This window comes from Phalaenopsis equestris, unplaced genomic scaffold, assembly GCF_001263595.1.
Source record: "Phalaenopsis equestris unplaced genomic scaffold, ASM126359v1 Scaffold000065, whole genome shotgun sequence".
Classification (NCBI taxonomy): Eukaryota; Viridiplantae; Streptophyta; class Magnoliopsida; order Asparagales; family Orchidaceae; genus Phalaenopsis; species Phalaenopsis equestris.
Genome location: NW_018164507.1, coordinates 713,327 through 735,339, shown reverse-complemented (window position 1 = coordinate 735,339; position 22,013 = coordinate 713,327). Strand labels below are relative to the sequence as shown.

Sequence of the window (22,013 nt, the reverse complement as noted above, 5' to 3'; positions counted from 1 at the left end):
GTTTTAATAAATTGTTTCATAAATAAAGATTGATTTTTAAGTAAAATTGGAAAAAAAATATAATATAACTATAGTTTATAAATAAAGATCTATTTTTAAGTAAAATTGGAAAAAAAATATAATATAATGTGCTCATATGAAATGAATCAACCGCCAAACCCAAATAAGAATTTAAGCCTTAACAAGAACACAAAGCTCGCTCAAAACTTGAATTATTTAAACAAGCTCAAGTTTGGACACAATCTTAAAATCTCAAATTGAACTCGAATTTCCTGAACAAACTCGAGCTTGAACACAACCCTGCACAACCCTGCTCAACTTGGCTTATTTGCTTGCAGCCTCATCTAACATGTTTTAAAATCTCAAATTGAACTCGAATTTCTTGAACAAACTCGAGCTTGAACACAACCTGCACGACTTGGCTTATTTGCTTGCAGCCTCATCTAACATGTAAAATGATCTTCTAAGAAAACAACAAATAATTTCTTATTGCTTCCAAGGAGTGTGACTTCCATGCATCCTTATCCACCAGAATAATATAATTGTTCTAATTGATTTTTTTTTTAATTATTTTTTTGATAAGTATACAAGTCTATGTACAAATGAATACAACCACCTTTCATCCTAACAGTAATCAAATAGCATTTAGGAACAATGCAATTCCCTTCAAAAATTAAAATCCTTCCACACTAACACGGATTTCATTCATTATTCCACAGGATCATTGCTCCTTGGTATTATTCTTACAGGAAGATTACCCAAATATCTTTCATGACCATTCCCAATCGAGCTCTGCGACCTCCCATTTTTAAGTTCATCGGTGAAATGCAGACCGAATCCTTCATCATCATCCTCATCCATATATGTCGTCTCCCACAATGGCGGCCGAAGATTACTTCTGCCACCGCCAACGCCAACGCCAACACCATCTTCAACTTCCTCCTCAACACTTTGCTCTGACAAATCATCATTGTATTGCCCGAAACTACGGTTGTAGAAAACAGGAGGCTCGAGGAAACTCGCCTGATTCCCCGACGATGATTGAACGGCCGGTCGATCCCACCAATTATCCGTGCCACGGTGTGGCTCTGTGACATGCCGATGGAACGAGTTTCCATGGAAGAAACGGCTCGACGTCGAGGCATCCCAATGAGATCGCATCCTATTATGTTCTTCGACGTCTTCTCGGTAAGGAGGTTGGTTGTAAGTTCGCCATGGTTCTCGGATCGTCTCGGAGGCCGTGTCGGCATCCACGGGATGCACGGGCTGAGCTAAGTAGTAGTTGTCGAGAGTCCTCAGATCGGGGATGAGGTTATGACTGGAGACAGGAAAGCCGCCATTGTTGTATGGTTTGGAAAAGGGAAACCTATGGATTAATTCGGGTTGAAACTGTACATATTGATTTGTAGGACTCGTCCAGATTGGAGAAAACTCCCGTTTTATTTCTTCTCTCAGTTGCTGTTCCCTGAAATTTCGAAGCTTTCTGAGGAGCTCTTGGCCGTTTGGATTAGGTTCCCAGGAAGGATAGGCGCTCTGAAAACTGCAATATAAGTTTTATATTATTAACTCATTCACTGTGTGATAGTTTACATTTGGGGGATGAAGAAACGATGCGCATTTACATAAAATACCATTAAATTCTTATATATTGACATATCAAACAGCTAAGCTTTACTTTTTATATTTATACCCACCTAAATCATTCATATCATATATAAAGCACCGCCATTTTAACTTTTAAAAAGTAAAATATACCTTTAAATGCATAGGTAAGGTGGTATCATGTAAAAATTGAAGTTGAGCTGTTAGATATGTAAATCTTCCTAAAATGAATAAGAAATGATGGAAAAAAATATAAAAAATTAATAGAATAAATACCTTAGGAATGATTTCTCCATTTTCCCTTGGGAACTCCTCATGTCTTTTGCAGCATTGAATGGAGAAGCATACTTTCTGTTTCCATGTCTCACAAAGTCGAACAAGCTTAAGCTACAACAAAGAATATAAAAGTTTGATTTTTAATTTTGCAAACCAGAGAGAAAAGTTTAAGAAGACGATAAAAATGAGGAGGACCTGCAGACATGACCAACACCTTCAACATCAACAGTGAAATCTGAAATAAATTGTAAAATATCATCCACACGCTGTAAATTTACAGGAAACAAAATTAGCTCGGGATGTAAAATGAGGTGTAGATAGATAAATAATAAATTAACATTCTATGGCACAAAATGTCACCTCGGGAACCACAAATACAAGCAGAAATGGTGTAATAAGGATTGAAGCCATTTCCTCCAACAGCATTATTGCAGTGTACTGCATACATAATAATTAAAAAAAAAACATTATTTCAGTTTACTGCATGCAGAAAAAATAAATTGAGATCAAAATGCTAAAAATTTTGAAATAGAGGAATCGTAGGAATGACAAGTGCTGAATGCAACGTCACAACAAATTGAGATCAAAATGCTCGAAGCAATTTGAAACACTGGTCATTTACGGAAAGAACTTGGCTAATGCATGTCGGAATTGCTCGGTAGAGACTACTTGATAAAAATGATGAGCAACAGATACAATAGCATGCAAATTGAGTCCCAACTGTGTCAATCATTGTTGAAGCTACCCATGCAACGTTCGATTGCAAAATGGATCACACAAGCACATTAAATTTGTTTAGGGAGGACACCCACACTCTCTGGTTTTTGTACACTCATCAACGGAACGTAAATCTGGATGTTCGAATAAAAAGTTAAATTAATTAATCAGGTACACTATTACTTCCATGTGAACCAAAGCAAACACTTCATCTGCATTTGCTATTCTGTCTTAAGCCACCCAAAACTCTGCAATCCCACCCCTTCATGTCCAATCAGCCACAACAAATCTAATCCAATTTCTCTTCACCGTTCAGTCCTGCAAAGTTCTTCTGCTACCCTCCTTTCCTGCTCCTTCACCTCATGTGACAGTCCCCAGCCCGCAGCACCTCCCACCGTCACCCCCAGTCCTGGTATACCAGCTCTCGCCTGCAGCTCTCCAAACTGGGACTCCACACAAACCCTGCACCATTTTTTCTCTCAGATTGCAGGCCACCGTACCCATCTATCGCTCTTTACCCAGCCAAGCTCCTTGCCGAAACTTCGCAGAACCAACTTGCTCCCTTGCCAGAGCCTGCAGCAACCCCATTCGCCTCTCTCCATTTCAAGCCTGAGAGCCTTCAAGCTATCCTCCTACCCAGCCGCAGATCACTCTCAGCCACTACAAATTCTTCCTACCCAGCTCTCCCTCTCTTATCCACTCTTCCTCGCCCCCAACAAGAAGCAAACCCAATATCTAGGCCGCTGGCTGTACTTCCCAGCCCAGCCCAGACCTCTCCACCAAACAGCAAATCCGCTGCTTCTCGTCCTTCCTACAATAGTCAAGAGAAATGCACTCTCCACCACCACACCATGCCACTACGGCAGCCAGCTACCAAAACAGTCACCACCAAAATAACCTTTGTCTTCCGCTTTAAGAGAAAAAAAGAGACGCAGATAGAAATAGAAATTGTAATGTATTTGATATAACTGAAGCTTCGTTGTTGTCAATAACCTTTGCATGGGAAGGAATAAAAACTCGTACGGCTCAAAACTTCAGAAATCCTATTGTGATGCGTTTGGTGCAACGAGCAAAATCCTATACACCCTATTTGTAACATGGCAAAGCAAAACTCATATGTAACGCTCGTGACGCGAAGGTAATTCAAAATTAATTAACTATACGTGCTTTTCCTAACGCGGTGGGGAAATATATGAATTATTATGCATGTAATCTATATGCATTTTTCATAACGTGGTAAGGGATGAAGACAAGGCCGTGGTGTTTACACCACCCATAAGCGCATCCCGTAACGCAATGTTTGGACCCAAATTTCCCCAAGTAACCCAGGATAGGCCGTGTAAACCAATTGAGTTGAGCTCAAGCCAACCTCAGCTTGAGCTGGAGCTGGAGCTGGAGCTGGAGCTAGACTAATCATTGGAGTTTAAGCTCGAGCTCAATCTTAAGTTGATGAATTTGAACCAGCTCACAAGCTATCTTGTTCCTTATAAAAGAGAAAAAACAATATCAATATAAAATGACAACTAAAATGGAAATTAAGATATAAATAGTAAGAAATCACATGATTTATAAATATAAAATATCATTTTTTAAATAATTTTAATAATTTAAAGATAAAAACTGAAATTTTAATATATTATATCTTATATTAATATTTTTTAAACGAATCGAATCGGGTTTGGCTTGAGCTCGACTTGTTAGCTCATCAAGCTCAGATCACAAAGCCTTTATTGAGTCAAGCCAGAGCCGGCTCACGAGTAAGCTTGGTTCACTTACACCTCTAGGCCCAGAATGATGTAGAGAGGTGTCAAAATTTCTCCTGAATGAACTTGCACAAAACTAAATTAAATTAACCTACCAAGTATCAATATGATTTATATCAAGAAAAAAATGCAAAAAAAAGTATGAATTTCACACTTAAATTATCATACTAATGTGCTAAAAAATTCATAGCGGTAGAGTAATAAATCATCGTCTTAGCATTGTACAAGAATCCAACACAAATAAAAAAAACAATAGAAAACAAAAGCTTTTACATAGAAATTCCAGAAAAGAAAAAAATAACGGGCCTTGGCCCAGTCAACACAATCCATTATGATTTGTTGATTACATATATAATTTCATGTCCCACAGGGGTGGAAGGACTACACAGTTCTTTAAGATACAATGTTCGTCAGGCAAAAGTCAAGAGTGACTGCAGATGGAAAAGATTACTAAGGGTCTGTTTGGGGCAACTGCAGCTTATTGAATAATCTGCTGATAAGTCAGGAGCGGTAGTTATTACAAATTTTTATTTGTTTAGAAAAGTCAGTCCGCAGCTAGAAAGTTGTCACCGCACCTAGACAGGTGCGGTGTGAAAATGTTGTTTTCAGGGTTTTGAAAACTCATAAGCTGTCAGAACGCAGTTTACCTAAACAACTCAGTTGCATTTTCAAAACGTCACAACACCAAATCAGCTGCCCCAAACAGACTCTAAGAAACAACACATTATCTTAAGGTGTGTCGTAGCGCGACGTACTAGGTTACACGCTGTTCTGCGTGGTACTTCGTTGTTTCGCAACACATACTTAAATTTTGCAAAGCACATTATGACTCTGCAAAGCATTTCGTTGTAAGGAGGTGGTTGTCGATAGTGGTCAATTGTGATCAGCAAGTGATGGACTACAGTGGTCAATGGCTGAAGGAGCAAGGGGAGTTCCCCGGATCATTGGTGCATAAATTATGTCGGGCTTTAACACCTTCTACAAGCTCCGGTCTTCATCTAGCTCAGGGTCTAGTTTTGCTTTCAAGAGAGTGGTAGGGCTAGGTTCGTGTGTTAAATTGTGAGCATAAACTCGATTTGATCTCAAATGGCTAGTTCGAACTCAAGCTCGACTCGTAGTGGTAGCAGTCGGGTTGCGAGCTCAAACTAAAAATTCAATTTTTAATGGAGCTCACCAAAAATGATATTGGTAGCGGAGGAGGATGCAGTGGTAGCTCAATGAAAAATATATCGAAATGACTAGCAATAGGCTAACGGAGTTGGGAAGCTAGCCAACGAGCCAAACCGAGAAGAGATCGTGGCTTGATAAGCTCGGCTTATGAGTTCGTTAACTGGCCGAGCTCTAGCCAACTCAGCTTATTTACACTCTTAAATAAATAGATCCAAAATTGCAAATAAAAAAGGAATTCAAACTACTATGATCGGATGGGCTGGGGAAATTCTCCCAATCAGATAGTGTTCTGTGGATATTTAAGTGTCTCAATGATGTCAGAATTGAGTTATCCTGCACTCGCTAGATTTATCTTGTCTAGATGCTCGATTTGAATATAAGCATGTTAGATTTGGAATTCATCTTTCCAAAAGCTTCCAAAATTGGCTTACGACTTGATCTAGGATTTATTTGATTCGGATTGGATCAATTTTGGTATCATTGTGTCCGTCTCGTCGAGCCAGTCAATTTAATTGTAAGTTTGTTGACATCAGAATTTTGGATGAATTTTAATTGAAGTTTGAACATTTCTTGCTCAAAAAATTGACTCGAGAGTCATGACTTGCTTCGAAATTTGTGTCTTATGGTGGAAATTTGTTGACAGTGTGTCACTAAAACTGTGAATGAGGTCTGAAATTGAACATAAAATAGGGCAATATGAGTCTAATTGACGCAGCTTATTTGCTGAGGTGCGTTTTGAAAATGAAGACGGAGACGTTTGGTTTCAGTGTCGCTGCAGCGTTTCACGATAATTCAAAAATTTTATTTGTTAAACGCGATCGCGGATTAGACCACGCGGTCAACGTTCGAAGAAATAGTTTTACGGTGATGCCCTCATTCCATGCCCTCTCGCGCTTCGTCTGCCCTCATCTCATGCCTCTTTCGATCACTCCCGTGTCTCCTCTGCACGCGTCTCTCTCGATCATTGCCTATTTTCTCCACCTCCTCCCTCCGATGCCTAATTGTGGTGCTCTGTAAGTAATTCGTGTGGTGAATTTCGATGGAAAGGCTTAATTTTCGGATTTTTCATTTCCATTTTATTGTGAGAAGTTTGTGATATTTGTGTGAGTGATGTTGTGTTGGATGAAAGAGTGGGCTTCATTTGTAGACAGCAATGTTACAGTGATTGTGTTGTGGTTGTCTTGGACTGTAGTTGTGTTGTGTGCGAGGGTGAGTTGGTTGTGGTTTGTGGTGTGGTGTTTTCTCTTGTGGTGGCCTGTGGGTTGTGGTGGTCTTGGGTTGTGGTGGTGTTGATTGTTGTGGTACTGGTTGTGTTTTGGTTGCCTTGAGTTGTGATTGTGTTGCCTGTTAAGAGTGAGGTGGTTGTGGTATGTGGTAAGTGGTGTGGTGCCTTCTCTTGTGGAATGTGGTATAAGGTGGTGCTCTGGAGCAGTAGGAGGGAGGCAAGGAAGTTGTCGGTTGGGCAAGCTACAAGATAGCGGAAAGTAGTCGAAACGATGAAGATAAACAACACCTCGGAGGCCGGAGGACCTTCCTCATCCTCGGATACAGCTCTCTAGAGCGAAAACACTTAACTAAATTTAGATTTTAAGATCAAGACCTTTACCCTAGACATTAGAACTCCTATTTATAAAAGACTTAACTCAAGTTTAGGAAATATTAAAATAAGAAAGGAATAATATCAGATTTGACTTTTAAAATAGGAAAAAAAAATCAGATTTCAGATTTCATGCAATGGTTTTAAAATTAGAAGGATAATAAAATTAGATTTTGATTTTTAGGAAAGGTTTAGAGAGGCAATAAAGAAAAGAAAGAAAAAGGGAAGACAATGAGGGGAGGAAAAGAAAAGGAAAAGAAGTAGGAGGGAGCGGCGGGACCCCCCTCCAAGGGGACCAGCATGAGTCCATAGTCACTGGCCCTTTAGCATTCGACATTCATAGTACTCACCAATTGATATTATACCATTAGAGAAAAGTGTCGAGATGATTCCTCAACTCTTTGTTGGGGGACATTTTAATTCAGATTCTATAAAGTGTCAATTTAGTCCTCATTATCTGTTAAAGGTGACTATTAGACACAATTTCAGCCCATGAGAGGAGACTAATTTAGCAATTTCACAAACTGTAGGACTAATATGGCCTCATATAAATAGTCAAGGACAATTTATACCATTACATCGTAAGTTGTTAAATTTTCAATATGGCCGGATCCCCCTCCAAGGGGACCAGCATGAGTCCATTGTCACTGACCCTTTAGCATTCGACATTTATAGTATTCACCAATTGATATTATACCATTAGAGAAAAGTGTTGAGATGATTCCTCAACTCTTTGTTGGGGGACATTTTAATTCAGATTCTATAAAGTGTCAATTTAGTCCTCATTATCTGTTAAAGGTGACTATTAATTAAAGGTGCCCATGAGAGGAGACTAGTTTAGCAATTTTGCAAACTGTAGAACTAATATGGCCTCATCTAAATAGTCAAGGACAATTTTGACAATTTATACCATTACATCGTAAGGCTTTGTTGTTGTTGTTGTATACCATTACATCGTAAGTTGTTAAATTTTCAATAGAATAGTTCATGTATTGAAGTTTCAATCAATTTATGCCTTCAATGACAGTGACATCAAATAAATAAGCAGTATGGTAAGATGAAAAACTAAAACAACTTACCTGAAAAAGAGTTTCGACCTCTGCCCGAACTGTATCACTATTTTCTTTTCTCCTCCATCTCTTCGGCATATAATGCGTCTGTTGGAAAACAAAAGCCATTGCTCCTTCAGGATCAAGAACATGAAGCTCATCAGTAACCACAGCTCTGGCGATAGCAGTCACTGTTCCAAAGATAGCAGCATACCAAAACAAGTTGCGCCGAAATATCTGCCCATCCAATACAGTACAAATTCAGTTCAGTATTCTCCTATTTTAATTTTTTTGGAAGATTCACACACATACCACTCAATTCATAGTATTTACATATCTAACACTTACATCTTTCAATTTTTACATATATATACCACCTAACCTATGCATGAAAAGGTTTACTTCACTATTTAAAATTTAAAATGGTGGTATTTTTTAGGTGAAGATTTGCATTGTACAAATGTAAAAATTAAAATTTAGGTGTTAGAATGTAAAAGCATAAGAATTGGGCGGGATGTATGTAAATGCCCCTAAATTTTCTTTTAGTGTTTGAGATGCACCTACCTGGCCCTCCAGAAGAGATTCGTCGAGAAGAGCAATTATAATCAAAATGGCCGCGAAACCACCCGACACAAAAGAGATGAACTTGGCAATTGTGGAGATAACAGGAGAAGGGAACTGGTTCAGATAGCTCGAGGCATGAACTACACTATTGTTCAGCCGATGTCTGAAGAAATGACCAACCTGAATTTGCATGGAAGACCAAAATGCAAATACCAATAAAATAAAACTTCATAATCCATAAAAAAAACACTAATATGTAAAAAAAAAAAAAAATTGCATTGGTATCCTCAATCATCTTCCCATCATTGATATGAAGAAAAGACAGCAAGGCAGCCAATAATCATAAATTGCGCAAGTAAGATGGATTATAAGAAGGGACATTAACATACATACTACCCAATTCATATGCTTTTACACATGTAACGCCTAAGCTTTCCTGTATACATTTATACCACCCAAATCTTTCATATCATGACAAAAATACCACTATTTTAACTTTGTAAAGCAAGCATAAGGTCGCATGCAAGTAAAAATTAAAGTTTAAGTGCTAGATATGTAAATATATGAGAATTCAGTGGTATGCACGTAAATCTTATAATAATGCATTTCTTTCAAATCATACACCAAAATTAAAACAGAAAAAACAAAATGCAGTATAATTTAGATTACCTCATTGAACTCTCTGAAAATCCATTTTGACAAGTTAGACCATCTTCGTGAAGAAGCTGTCCTCGGATGGTTATAAAATTGTTCAGCATGCCATAGGAAAAGATATACCAACATAAAAATTACAAGACATGGAGATATCACAAACATCACAATCCCAACCACCATTAGTCGCTTTCTTAGTAACGAAGGATTTGTGATGAAATCCCTTCGAATACAAAACTTGCTGCAAAAAAGAGCGAAAATCAAATTATAAATCAGCCATCAAAAATGAGCTTTTAGCTTTCAGCTCTTGCAACCCAAATTATAAATCCCTTTTGTCTTTTATTAGTCTAAGAGCAAATTAATCTTCTATTATTATTGTTTTTCGGGATAAATACAACATAATAGCATAGGGTTAGGGTTATGCATGAGATTGTTTTCTTGGAGTCTTAGGTTGGGGGTTTTAGAGAAATTTTTACCTCTAGAATTGTAGGATTTGTGGGAGATCGCATACCTCTCAAATTGTGGTGCTTATTATTTATATTCTTGTAAGTTTATCGTGTTGTATTATTTTAATTTGACATTATTGAAAAAAATATTGGTTTAACCAAATTTCTCTGGAAAATTGTGTCGAATTCTGCGTCGGATCGTATCAATGCACAAGGGTTCATTTTTTGCTTTAATAAGCAAAGTGAAGCAAAGAATTTACTAAGCAGGGATATCATGATTTGCACATCATGTATACAAATATTCTATGATTATAATAATAATTTAATTAATCAAAGCTAAAGCGAATAAACTAATAATTTTCAACACAATAATAAATTTAATTATAAAATTTAGAGCTATTCCAGGAGGAAGAAGAAGAATGGAGGCCGACTCCAACTCGGGAACATAATGGATGATACATTAGTTACTATTGGCAATGACAATCATCTTACCAACTTATTAGTTTGCTCCTTCCCTAGAACTAGAGGCGGATGCAAGACCAAATTGGGTCGCTCTCTAGCCACCTGATCTGGCAATTACAATCATCTTACCAACTTATTAGCTTGCTCCTTCCCTAGAACTAGAGGCAGAGGCAAGACCAAATTGGGTCGCTCTCTAGCCACCTGATACTATGTATTTCGGCACTGTTAGTGCTTTTTATTTTAGTATTTAATGTATTTTCTATCTTTTCTAGTTTTGAAACTTTTTGTGGTTTTTTTTGTGTGGGCAGGGTGTCATGCTTGGGCCCTCCCACACATTGTATCTATAACTTTCTTTCTATTTAATATATCAGCCTTTTTGGGTTTAAAAAATAAATAAATAAATTGTGCACATTAAAAATTTGAAAACAAAAAATAATAAATATAAAAAAAAAATGCGATAAAACCATACTTCTGATATTGAGATAAGAACTAAAGATTGAGAAATGAAGCAAGCCTGAAGTGAAGCAGTATGGAGATCAAGTTGACAAAGCTATTTCATGATCTAGTTGACAAAGATACTCCTAGAGCCTTTGATACAAGCCTAGATAGCGCTTCTGCAAGCCACATACAAATCTTAAAACTAGGATGATTAGAGACCAGTGGTTGGACCAATTTCTAAAGCTCAAATTGATTTAGTTGGAGGAACAACGAATCCACCAGGGCAGGGCATACCCTAACGATTGGAAGACAACCATAGAAATTTTCACTCATAAAAAATATATGGAGCATTGGTGGACAACTAGATGGTCTATCTATATGATAAACCAACCCAGACACCATCACTTGAGAAGAGTTCGAGGAATCATTCATAGCAAAGTACACTCCGATAGTTGCGAAAACTGAGTTGACTTACCCATCATCATCCATTCATGGAGTATGATTCAAAATTTGAGACATTAACTCTTTATGGGCAGCAAATGACCTCAAACAAGGTGGTACTTTCTTTTAAAAGAAGTTTAAGAGACTCAGTTTGGTATCAATTAGTGTCTTCATCCAAAGAACTGCAAGGTTTCCATTCAATAAGCAACATTGATCTATCATTAAGATGATGTAGAGTAAACCATAATTGCACAAGAGGAAGTGCAGGGGAAATGAAAATCTTTGAAGAAGTTTAATGCTCTTTGCCAGAAGCAGTTGATGGTGCCATCATAGGCCCTACTAAAGTTAATGTTTCATCGATTCAACCTTCAAAGAGAAAGTTATGTAGAAATCAAAAACTAACCAACACAGATCAAGGAGAAACTTTAATAGGTTATGCAATAGAGAGCTTCTAGTGAACAGTCAACAATAACTTTTTATGACTAGTAATCCATTTGGATCCTCAACAAATCAAAGTAAATTTCATTATTAGCAGGTAGTTTCCCTTAACCATATGGTTCTACGAAATTGGATTCAGGCATTTTTCACTAAGTTTATCTAATTATTATTTTTACCTCCAACGTACGGGTTCAAATCTTGACAAAGTAAGTGGACTCAAGTTAGGAGGTTGATTAGGTCAAGCACCTGGTCCTCAAGTATTTTCTTTGATGTTTTGTTAGCCAATGTACATGATTCATTATAATAAAACCCTCTGATGTAAAACCCAGATTCTCTAGCTTTTATCTAAGAAATATTTTTGTTATTGAAACCTATGCTGAGTAAAATACTTTTTACACAAATAAGAAGTGCCCTTACTTCCTTTCTCTTTGTCACTCAATATTACGCATGTCAACCACCTATGGGTGATAGCTGAGTTCGTCGACCAGCTACATCAAGTCAAAGTATTGGCCTGTTAGAAAGATAGGCGACTTAAGTCAGCAGCCGATTAGAATCCATTTCGTTTGTGGCAATAAAATAGAGTTCAAAGCGATAAAAAACAACTTATGCTCTCAGTTGTGGTTCACGTTGTACAGGCAATTTGGTCGAGCTCATGTACCCAGGATGAACCAATAGATTCATATTTTTGGGTTATTCCACTTCAAACTGCTTAGACCCATATGGCCCATAATCTAACTAAATCAAGTGCACACAATGTTTGATTAAACTTCTATTGTTCATCAAGGGGTATATCGTGTCAATCTGAACTTACATGAACATTGATTTTGTTGAATATAATCAAAATTTAATTCCGAACCAATAGTTCAACGGTTTTCAAGATGTATGCTTTACATCAAAATTTTAAGCTTAAATAAATAAGAATTTTTATAATACTAACATAAATACAAGCTTTGATGTAAAATTATATGTTTTCAATAATTTTCATGTCTTGCATGAAAGGGCCAAGCAATCTTATGATTTTATCATAATTGCAGTAGTTCATTCTTTTTTAATTGCCTCGATGCATGAAATGCTAAGCAGTCAAAATGGAATAAAACAATAATTTCTGAAGATAATAGAAATTCAGCTTATTGAATTCAACTTCGGAACAACTAGCATAAAGAAAGCACTCCTATGAAACAAACAATAACATGTGAAAACTAGGTTTTAAAAGAATATTGTTAAAAGCATGCTTTAGGAGCAAAGCCAAGGTACTGACCCTATGCATCATTGCGTGGTGATGCACGCTCGCAATAAAGCATGTACGTTGTAGCATTGAGCACTCATAATGCCACATACAAACGGAACTAAGAAGAGCAAAAGCTTGTTCAAGCTCGTGCTCATTTATTGAAGATCTTATCATATCGATTTGAGCTCGATTCAAGCTCAGGTGATTGTGTTCAGACTTAGTTCGTTTAAAATCATGGATGTTTGAATCGGTTTGAGCTTGGCTATAAGTTCAATTAATATTAAGATTATAAATTTTTAAATGAGCAGATCATTTAGAAAAATAAATTAGCCTTATTGAGCCAAATAATGATTGTGATATGAAGCAATTAACTAGCCAAATGAGTCGTATCAATCCTATTAATTAGTGTCTTGTTAGCAAACTAAATAAGACTTGTCAATCCTATTAAGGAGCAAAATTATCAGGCAGCTTGTTAACTAATAAAATAAGTCTTATCAAGCTTATCAACAAGTAACTTGTTGTGCCTAAGAGTAAGACTGTAATTGAACAAGATAATAAATAAACAACCAAAACACTAACGAGCAAATAAGGTTCCCCTTTACAAAACAAACATTCTAAAAATCTTTATAATGTTTCTACATGAAAAAAATAGAAGTAGAATAACTTAGTAATGATTAAACTCTCTTGAGAAAAAGTTACCGAGAAGCAAAGAAAGCCACACCACATCAAATAACAAAGAACATCATCATAAACAAAGGCAAATAAAACAAACCGACTATTCCAAAATGCCAATGATCATGGAATTTTGCATATAAAAACATAACATCTCAAACTATATAATAAGAAAAGAGCTTCAGGATGGATAAACAAATCCATTTTTTTTAAAGGCAAAAAATAAATTATTTTCTATCAAAAGTGTTAAATTGGTACCCTAAACTACATTCAAAATACATGACAGCTTCAAGGTTTGAGAAAAGACATTCTTACCTGTCAAACATGCTCTGAAATATGCACCAATTCAGAGTCCATTCGAGTGTTTTAGGTAATATTAAATGGTATTTATTGCCAGTTGCCTTAGAGATAACTGAAGGCCCAGCTCCAGGAACCCACCATGAGATCGGCAGCGCCAAAACACCTTTGTTGAGCATTCCAATCAAATAGTTCTCTTTACGCATGATACGCATTACAATATCATGAGCAGAAAGTTCCTTTACCACACAAAGTTGGCGCTCCTTCTGCACTCGAACCACCTTTTCGAGAATTGTTGGCCAAGGGGAAGTCCTCATTTCACGATCTGTGACATTAAGGCTAAAAATAGAAAATTAAGCAAGAAGCACATTCAGATATATAACTTCCAATTTAAAATACATTTAATGTAGCAAATACCAATCGACTGGAATTCACCTGTAATAATAGAAATGACGAATCTTTAACGTATTTTTGAATTGCACAAAAAACTTCAAAAAGTTGAAGAGGCCATAAATAGTCAAAATAATCATGCAACCAACAATGATTCCTTTCGTAAATGTGAAAGGAACTAATGGATGTTGATTGATGACTTCCTTTGCAAGATCGCAAGGCTTCTGCCCCGATTCAACGGCTTCTATACCACATTTTGTGTTGCGCAGCGCACGCCAATCAACAACCAATAAGAAAAACCAAATGAATCCCAATACAAACACCACCGTTAGCAGTTCTACTATCCACTTAATCACAATGCATAGCAGCCCTTTTTCGCAATAATAATTGTACAGACTTTCAAAAAAAAGATCTAAATCGGCAATTGGCTCCTCTTTCAGCCCTTCACCGTTCAGTAGTTCCGACGGGTTTTCGATATCAGAACATGGCATTATTCCGTAATCAGATAGCTCTATCTCAGGTGGCTCATCACTCAGCAAATGAACGTTCACTGAAGATTCATTTTTCGATTGCCATTTCAATCTGATAGGATCGAGAAAACTCTTTTGAGCACTAAACATCATTCGTGATATGTCAAGCTAAAGGAGAGCAACCAGCCCATACCACTATAGGATCATCTGCAACAAAAAAATCATAAGAATAATATGACAAACTATATCTAAAGAGTATGCAATGCCCTCTGAGGACATTGGAAAATACTTTCAAAAAGAAATTTAAGTTAGCAACTGCAATTTAGAGTGCTTTTAATAAAAGCCAGCTTTTTGCTCCACAAAATAGCCACCAATTTAAATTCTAGTTATCAAGTTCAAAATTTTGTTGCAAATTTTGTTATCAAAGATAAGCTTCAAATTAAACAGAAAGAAAGCTCAGTATTTTTAAAATAAATTTCATCAAATTTGTTTATTATTCTTCAAATAGATGCATGTTAGTGCCAAATACCAGCATGAAGCAAGCAAGTTGATGTAAGTTAGCATGATGGTGGATATGCACAATGGTCCAAAGAGAAATATGGAGATGCTAGAAAATATTATAGCAATAGCGTACAAGAAATATGACTCATGGTCCTTGACACCAACTAATCTAAGTTTCAAATATTATTATTTGGCCTTTATTATCGTTCTATTAACAATTAAAGGAAGGTGTAAAAATAAATTTATGTAGTACCCCTCTCAATAATGCAGAATTTTTTTCTCAACTCATTAATTGATGTAAGCAACTTAATCTCGCCAAATCATTTAAATTTTGCACTTTCCATGTTAGAATATTTTGCACTTTTTTTTCACTCTCTTTAGCTCTCGCTTTTTTTTTAACTAATATAAAAGTCAAAAATACAGTCCCAAGGGAAAGTTGTAGAACAATGACCATCTAAGGTGGAAAAGTGAAAATGAAGAAGTTTGAGGAGAAGAATTTGGATACTCAAAGTGTTAAGTAAAATGAGATTATTGGGTTTACCCTCACGCTGGATAGGTGAAAATAAAGTGTAAAAAAATCAAGTATTTGATAATCTCCCAAAAATTTAAATTTTTAGGTAATAAGTTTTATCATTTGGTCATATCAAGCCAGCTTTGATTCCCATTTGCTCCACACTCCCTAACAAATGATATCAAAGTACAAGTCATTCATATGGTATCTAACTCCCATTGACCTTAAATGTCTTTTACTTTAGTCAAGCAATATTCAATAGTAGAGGTCTCTTATGAATTAACCATATAGTTGAGTGGACATTTGATAAAAACTAAACAATAATTTTGAAAAGTTTTCATGTGGGAAGAATAGTGGTCAATATGAAGAGCTCTCATGTGAGAAGAAGATTGCTAAAGGAACATAAGAGTAGGCCCACATCATACAAGTAAAAAGCATGTCAATAATCTCAAGAACACTGAGATCCTAGACACAAGTGTGTATTTTTTCTCTACTTCACATGGAGGACTCATGCTTAATTATTCTACAAGAATCAAAAATCCCATATTGATGACAAGCCCTTCAGCATTACAAGACTTGGTGATGTTTAAAACAAAATTATCAATAAGATTGTATAGAAGCTTCATAGCAAAAGGTATATTTCAAACTTGAATAAAAATTTGTTCTCCATTAGATAGCATAATGCATAATAATATGCCTTGTCCTTCAGTATAAGCAGCAAAAAAGAATTATATACTTGAAAAGAAAAGAAGATCAATTTCTCAAATATCAGAAGGGACCAAAAACTCATATTTTACACTCATACACATGCTAGTTTGAGGCCCATCTCTAATGACATTCTATTATGGCTTAATTAACCATGTTATATTCATTTATGACTACACCAAGAAGATATGCCTATTTTCTAAGAAATAAATTTAACAGCTTTGACAAGTTTAAATAGGGAGAAATAAACCCAATGCAACAATAGTGTATAAAATTTGATAATGGAAGAAAAATACAAGAACAATGTATTCAAGAAACTTTGGGTAGGTAGTGGGATTTGTATGGGGAGAATAGCTCCAGGAATACCACAACATAGCAACACTATCAAGCGTGTGAACAAAAGTCAGAATGAAAGGCATGAGATCAAATGCGAGATTGACAAAGAAGTTTTGAGCAAGCAATGTTAGTGTCATAGTTTATCTAGTCAACAAAGAACCGTAAGATTCTTTGAGTTATAAACTACTGGAAGAAGTTTGGACTAATAACAATGCAAATCTAATTTATTCAAGTTTTTTAATCTTTCTAATTGCAAATGGAATAAATAATATTCCGTTGGACGTGAAGTTGTTGATTTTGGCTATAAATCTGAAGATGATCAAAATAAAAAAAAGTAGGATTGTTAAATTTAATCAAACTATAATATAAAAAGATAGATCTTGAGGCATAAGAACCTCCACAAGTGAATACGTTAAACATGAGAAAATTTTAAAATAATGTGGAATTAAAATGATAGAAGAATCCTGAGAGTATTAAGACCCAAATAGAGCACATTGCACATGTTATAGAGTTGAGAGGATCTCAAGGAATACTTATGCCAGCTCATATATGCATGCCTTCTCTAACTAAATAATTGACTACCGATATTAGTAAACCATATTGTATTCAGGAAGCAATACTAGTTAAAGACAATAAAGTGGTTACATGCAATGAAAGAGAACATAAACTCCTTGAATAAAGATAAAGCATAAATATTAACTAAGGGCTTGTTTGGGATCATTTTTTTCTTTAATTTTTTAAAGCATATTTGTTTAGTGAGGTTTTTTTCATGTATTTAATTTCTAAAACATATTAAGATGTTTTTTAAAACACTCAAAATAACTTCAGGCATTTTCAGTGCTTTTACAAACTTGTTTTGAGTATTTTTAAAAACAACCACTTCTTATGAAATATGCTAAACATGTTTTGTTTCAAATCAAAACATAAAAAAATAAAATAAATACAAATAATAGAAAATAAAAAACAAAATTGATCCCAAACGGCACCTAAGCTATTAGCATCATAGAACAAATTAACTTTTAGGATTATATAAGAGCACATTAGCAATAGAGAATAGAAAGGAAGATTGATGGTGTTGTTGTTTGGTAATTTAATATACCTCTCTCGGTATTTAAGTTGTGTGTAGCAAATGAAATAATGGTGTACTCTTATCCATAATATTTGATTTATCATCCTTCTATGTTGAGTCTTTTTCAATTATTAGTTCTATCCTCGTTTTGGCTCTAGTTTTATTTCTTCTCTTCCCAACAATATGCCAACTTACAAACAGAACAACAAATAACCTGAACAAGTACAAGAACTATTTACACAATATACAACCTCCAAAGTTTCAGAAACGAACCCAATCAATGGTTCAACGGGGAAAAAAAAAAGAATTTTAAGCATAAATTTCTTTTGCAAATCAGGAGGTAAAATAGCTGAAAGAAAATCTTAAACCAAACTTTCAGAACAACAAGTTAACAATCATCATTCTCCAATTTCCACAAGCTATATGCACATTTATTCCTAACATGTGCACCACCCTGATTCAAACATAACTCAAACCCAACCGAAGCAGCAAAACTATTCATATATCTCATTAGAACTTCAAAAGAACAAACTTTAAAACTTGAAGAGACGCAAAACAACAGATTAAAAAAATATACATATCTACAAACATATCAGGCAAAATAATAAACAGACCCCGAGAACCAGTAATTACCTGCTAAGCAGAATTACAAAATAAAATCACACCGAAACAAGAAAGGCCCTCAGCAAAATCCCGTCTTTCAAACGAACCCAAAAAGGCAATCTCCTCGCGTAACTATCGAAAGGGGCAGCAGATTCAAATTCGGTATGAGCGGAGGAAGAGCGAAACACAAAGAACCCGATAATGGTCAGAAATGGGGAAGAGAAAAGAGACAACTTGAAGCCAGAAAAAAAGAGTTATCGGATGGGAAATCGAGAGCGGCGAATAACCAGAGAAGAAAGAGATCAATTGCGTGCATAGCAGCGAAGTTTTGGGTCGAGGTTTTCTCTCTTTATTTTATTTATTTTCCCTTCGCTTCTATATTTATGGCGACGAAGGAATTGCGGTGCCTTCTTGGCTTCCCTTGCGGCGGCTCCACCAAGAACCAAAAATGGCAGCCCCAAACATGTGCTAATAGTTTTTTATTTAGGGCATATGACGCAATTTTGTTATGTATTTTTATTTATAATATCTAAATTTATTTTTTTTATATTTATAACATTTCATTTTTTTTAAAGGACCATTATTATTTTAATTTTATAAAAGTATTTAAATAGTTCCTGACTATTTTTAAAATAAAGCCTAAAAGTCATTCATGTGATAGATTAATTTTATAATTCTATTAATTTTAGGATTAATAAATAAAAATACAATTTAGGATTAAAATAAATTCAGGATTTAAGGAGTCAGATTAATTTTATAATTCTATTAATTTTAGGATTAAAATAAATTCAGGATTATTTTGATACTTCTCTTAAAAAAAAATATAGTATGTGGGTAAATGTAATTATGATTATTGTGTTTGTTCCTGCTGATGGGCTATTCTTTGGTCGCTGACAAACCTGAATATTCCGGCCCATTTAAAGGTGAAGAATATCAATTAATGTAGTTGTTATAGTTGTCAAAAATTTAAGAACTGAATCGCGTCTGTATGGAGTGTATATTTGTAATCTACTATATTTAAATAGAGAAATGTAGTTACGTAGCACACAATTCTCATATATTTTTTGTATATTAAAAACGTGATCATACTGATTCTTAAAAAATCTAACGGTACCGAAAGGTCAACTCAACCGACTGAAAGTCATCCTGCTGACCGAAAAGCTATCAGACTGTCGAAGGCAAGCCCATCTGTCGAAAGGTTAGTAACAAAACCGAAGACCATGAAAGCCTAATGCGCGCGCGCGCGCACACACACACACACATATGTACAATATTACAAAATTCATTCTCTTGTAACGCTTTCAAACATTAACCAATTCATGACTTCTTCGAAGCTTCGTGTATATACGATCGACTTCACAACGATATCTAAAAGAACATGATTTCCATATCGCTGCAAAGCATTTGTCACAATCCATAGTCAAATTCATGAACATATTTGAAAGAATAAGGTTAGATGAGAAGGTTTAATCAATCCTTAATATAGTTATTGCGCGTACAAAAATTGTAGGGGTTGAATGAACGAAGATGTTTTTTTTTTTTTTTTTTTTTTTTTTTTTTTTTGGGGGGGTGGTGGGGGATATATTTTTTTTTTTTTTGTAGCGGTTGAGTGAATGATTAACTTCTTGGGTTTATATGAGATCCATCATATTTATAAATCAAAGATGAGTTTCGTATGGGGCATGTTACTGCGTGAGTTTTTACACACAAAAGAAAATACGCAATAGAAAATAATAATGAGATTTGCTCGAGTTAAAAATGACTCAATTGGTCTATGTCATAAATTGGGTGATATGGTTGTTTGCAACTATAATTGGGTGATTAAAGCTAGTCGGTTATTGTCAAGCAATCATGGTTAGATGATTATGGTTGGGTAACTATAGATGAGCTACATAGTGAAGAAACCTTATATAGGTGATGCTAAATCGACCACTATAATTTGGTGACAATTATTGAGTGATCATTATTGGACGATGATGGTCAAAATACTGCTGTCAAGCGAAAGTAGTCGAGTGATTGTACTCGGGGGTTCAAGGAGAAGCATTCATAATCGGACAAACATGGTCAAGCGACCATAATCGAGCGACAATGGTCAGACAATCATAATCAATGATTATATTGTCTAAAGGCAAGCAATAATGATCGAGTGATCCTGATAGTGAAATGGTGATCTATAAATAGGTGGTCAATGATGACTACAATTTGCAGTGGAGGAACTGTGGTTAGGTAACTATAAATAGGTGAAATGGTTTAGAGACTGAGGTAATGGTGAACAAGTAAATGTAGTCATACAATTGGGTAAGGTGATTGTAGTTGGGTCATAGTGGTCAAGAGACCATTATCAAATGATTGTGGCTAAACTACTTTAATTTGCCGACCAAAGTCAGAAGTTTGTAGTTGGACAATGATAATAGAGTGATTATAGTTGGGTAATAGTGATCAAATGTTCATAGTCCAACGATAAGGGTTGGTTGATGATACCAGGAAAACAATTATACACAAGTATTGATGGTCGAATGGTTGTAACTAGGCAATAATGATCAAATGATTATATATGCGATGGTGGTCGATAAATTCACAACGAGTGTTAGTGGTTAAGTAACGTTATGCTAGTGACAAAAGTTAAATGAATATATTAAAGTGATTGTGATATTGTGACAGAGTGTTCATAATTAGGCGATGGTGTGATTGGGCAATCATAATAAGGGTATGGTGATTGGACGCTCATAGAAAAATGAAGATGATCTGGTGATAGTGATTTAGTGATCTTAAATAAGTGATAGAGGTCAAATGATTTTGGTCAAGTGATGTTGACCAGGCTACTATAGTCATATGATGGTGCATGTGGGATGATAGTCCAATAGTCATGGTTGGGCAGTGGTAGTCCTCCAACTAACGGCGATGATCAGGTGATAACAATCTAATGGCACTAGTTGGATAGAGCGCATCAATTCTTTAGATCATTTTGCTCTTTCAATCTTTAATATGAACCCCCTCTTATATAGAGAGTCAGAACCTATATAAATTTTTTTACAGTAACATTCTTTGTTAATTACAATAAAATTCAAAACAATTTATTTCTCATTCTGAAGTGACAACTTAATCAAATAGAGTTTCAAAGATATTTGAATGTGTTAATAATTTATGAATTAAACAATCATGGGTCATTCAACTCATAAAAATGCTCAATTAACTCATCAATTAATATTTAAATGTTTAATTTCAATTCAAGTGCTCAATTGAGTTTTATTTGGGCGCAAGTAAAATTAAATTTGATGACATAAGGTTTGTTACAATGAAACATTTATTTTGATTATGAATGTGTTGAAATTAGAGTTTGGATGATTTTAAACTTGACTTTAGCAATCTTCCTATTCCAATGTGCCCATGCTTTATTATGTTAGTGTTTTTATGGTGAATCAATTTAACATCTTACATAACATTATATATTGTCAAAGTAGCTTCTTTCATAATGTGTTATGATCATTGAGTGAATTTTACTTGATCTTTTCCATGGAAGAGTATAATCATCTAGGGGAAAAATAACTTTGAAATATTGTCAAAATCTTTCGTCAACGCATTGAAAAATAACTTTGAAATATTGTCAAAATCTTTCG

The 22,013-nt window shown here is 35.2% G+C and overlaps 1 protein-coding gene across 3 annotated transcripts; it reads right to left on the bottom strand.

The window, feature by feature from the left end:
* Positions 1 to 545: 545 nt before the first annotated feature.
* Positions 546 to 18,840, bottom strand: LOC110019636 (autophagy-related protein 9). Of its 3 annotated transcripts, XM_020717376.1 has the most exons (10): positions 18,427 to 18,840; positions 14,247 to 14,878; positions 13,830 to 14,150; positions 9,408 to 9,630; positions 8,739 to 8,918; positions 8,205 to 8,411; positions 2,239 to 2,316; positions 2,074 to 2,144; positions 1,879 to 1,989; positions 546 to 1,540 (listed from the first exon to the last, which is right to left on the bottom strand). In XM_020717376.1, exons 2-10 carry the CDS (start codon positions 14,822 to 14,824, stop codon positions 709 to 711), a joined length of 2,601 nt encoding a protein of 866 aa, XP_020573035.1. In that variant the 5' UTR covers positions 14,825 to 14,878; positions 18,427 to 18,840; the 3' UTR covers positions 546 to 708. The 3 variants fall into 3 exon arrangements, with proteins under 3 accessions (XP_020573035.1, XP_020573036.1, XP_020573037.1); XM_020717377.1 differs by lacking the exon at positions 8,739 to 8,918; XM_020717378.1 differs by lacking the exon at positions 18,427 to 18,840 and having other exon boundaries at positions 13,830 to 14,136; positions 14,247 to 14,317.
* Between the last annotated feature and the right edge of the window lie 3,173 nt (positions 18,841 to 22,013).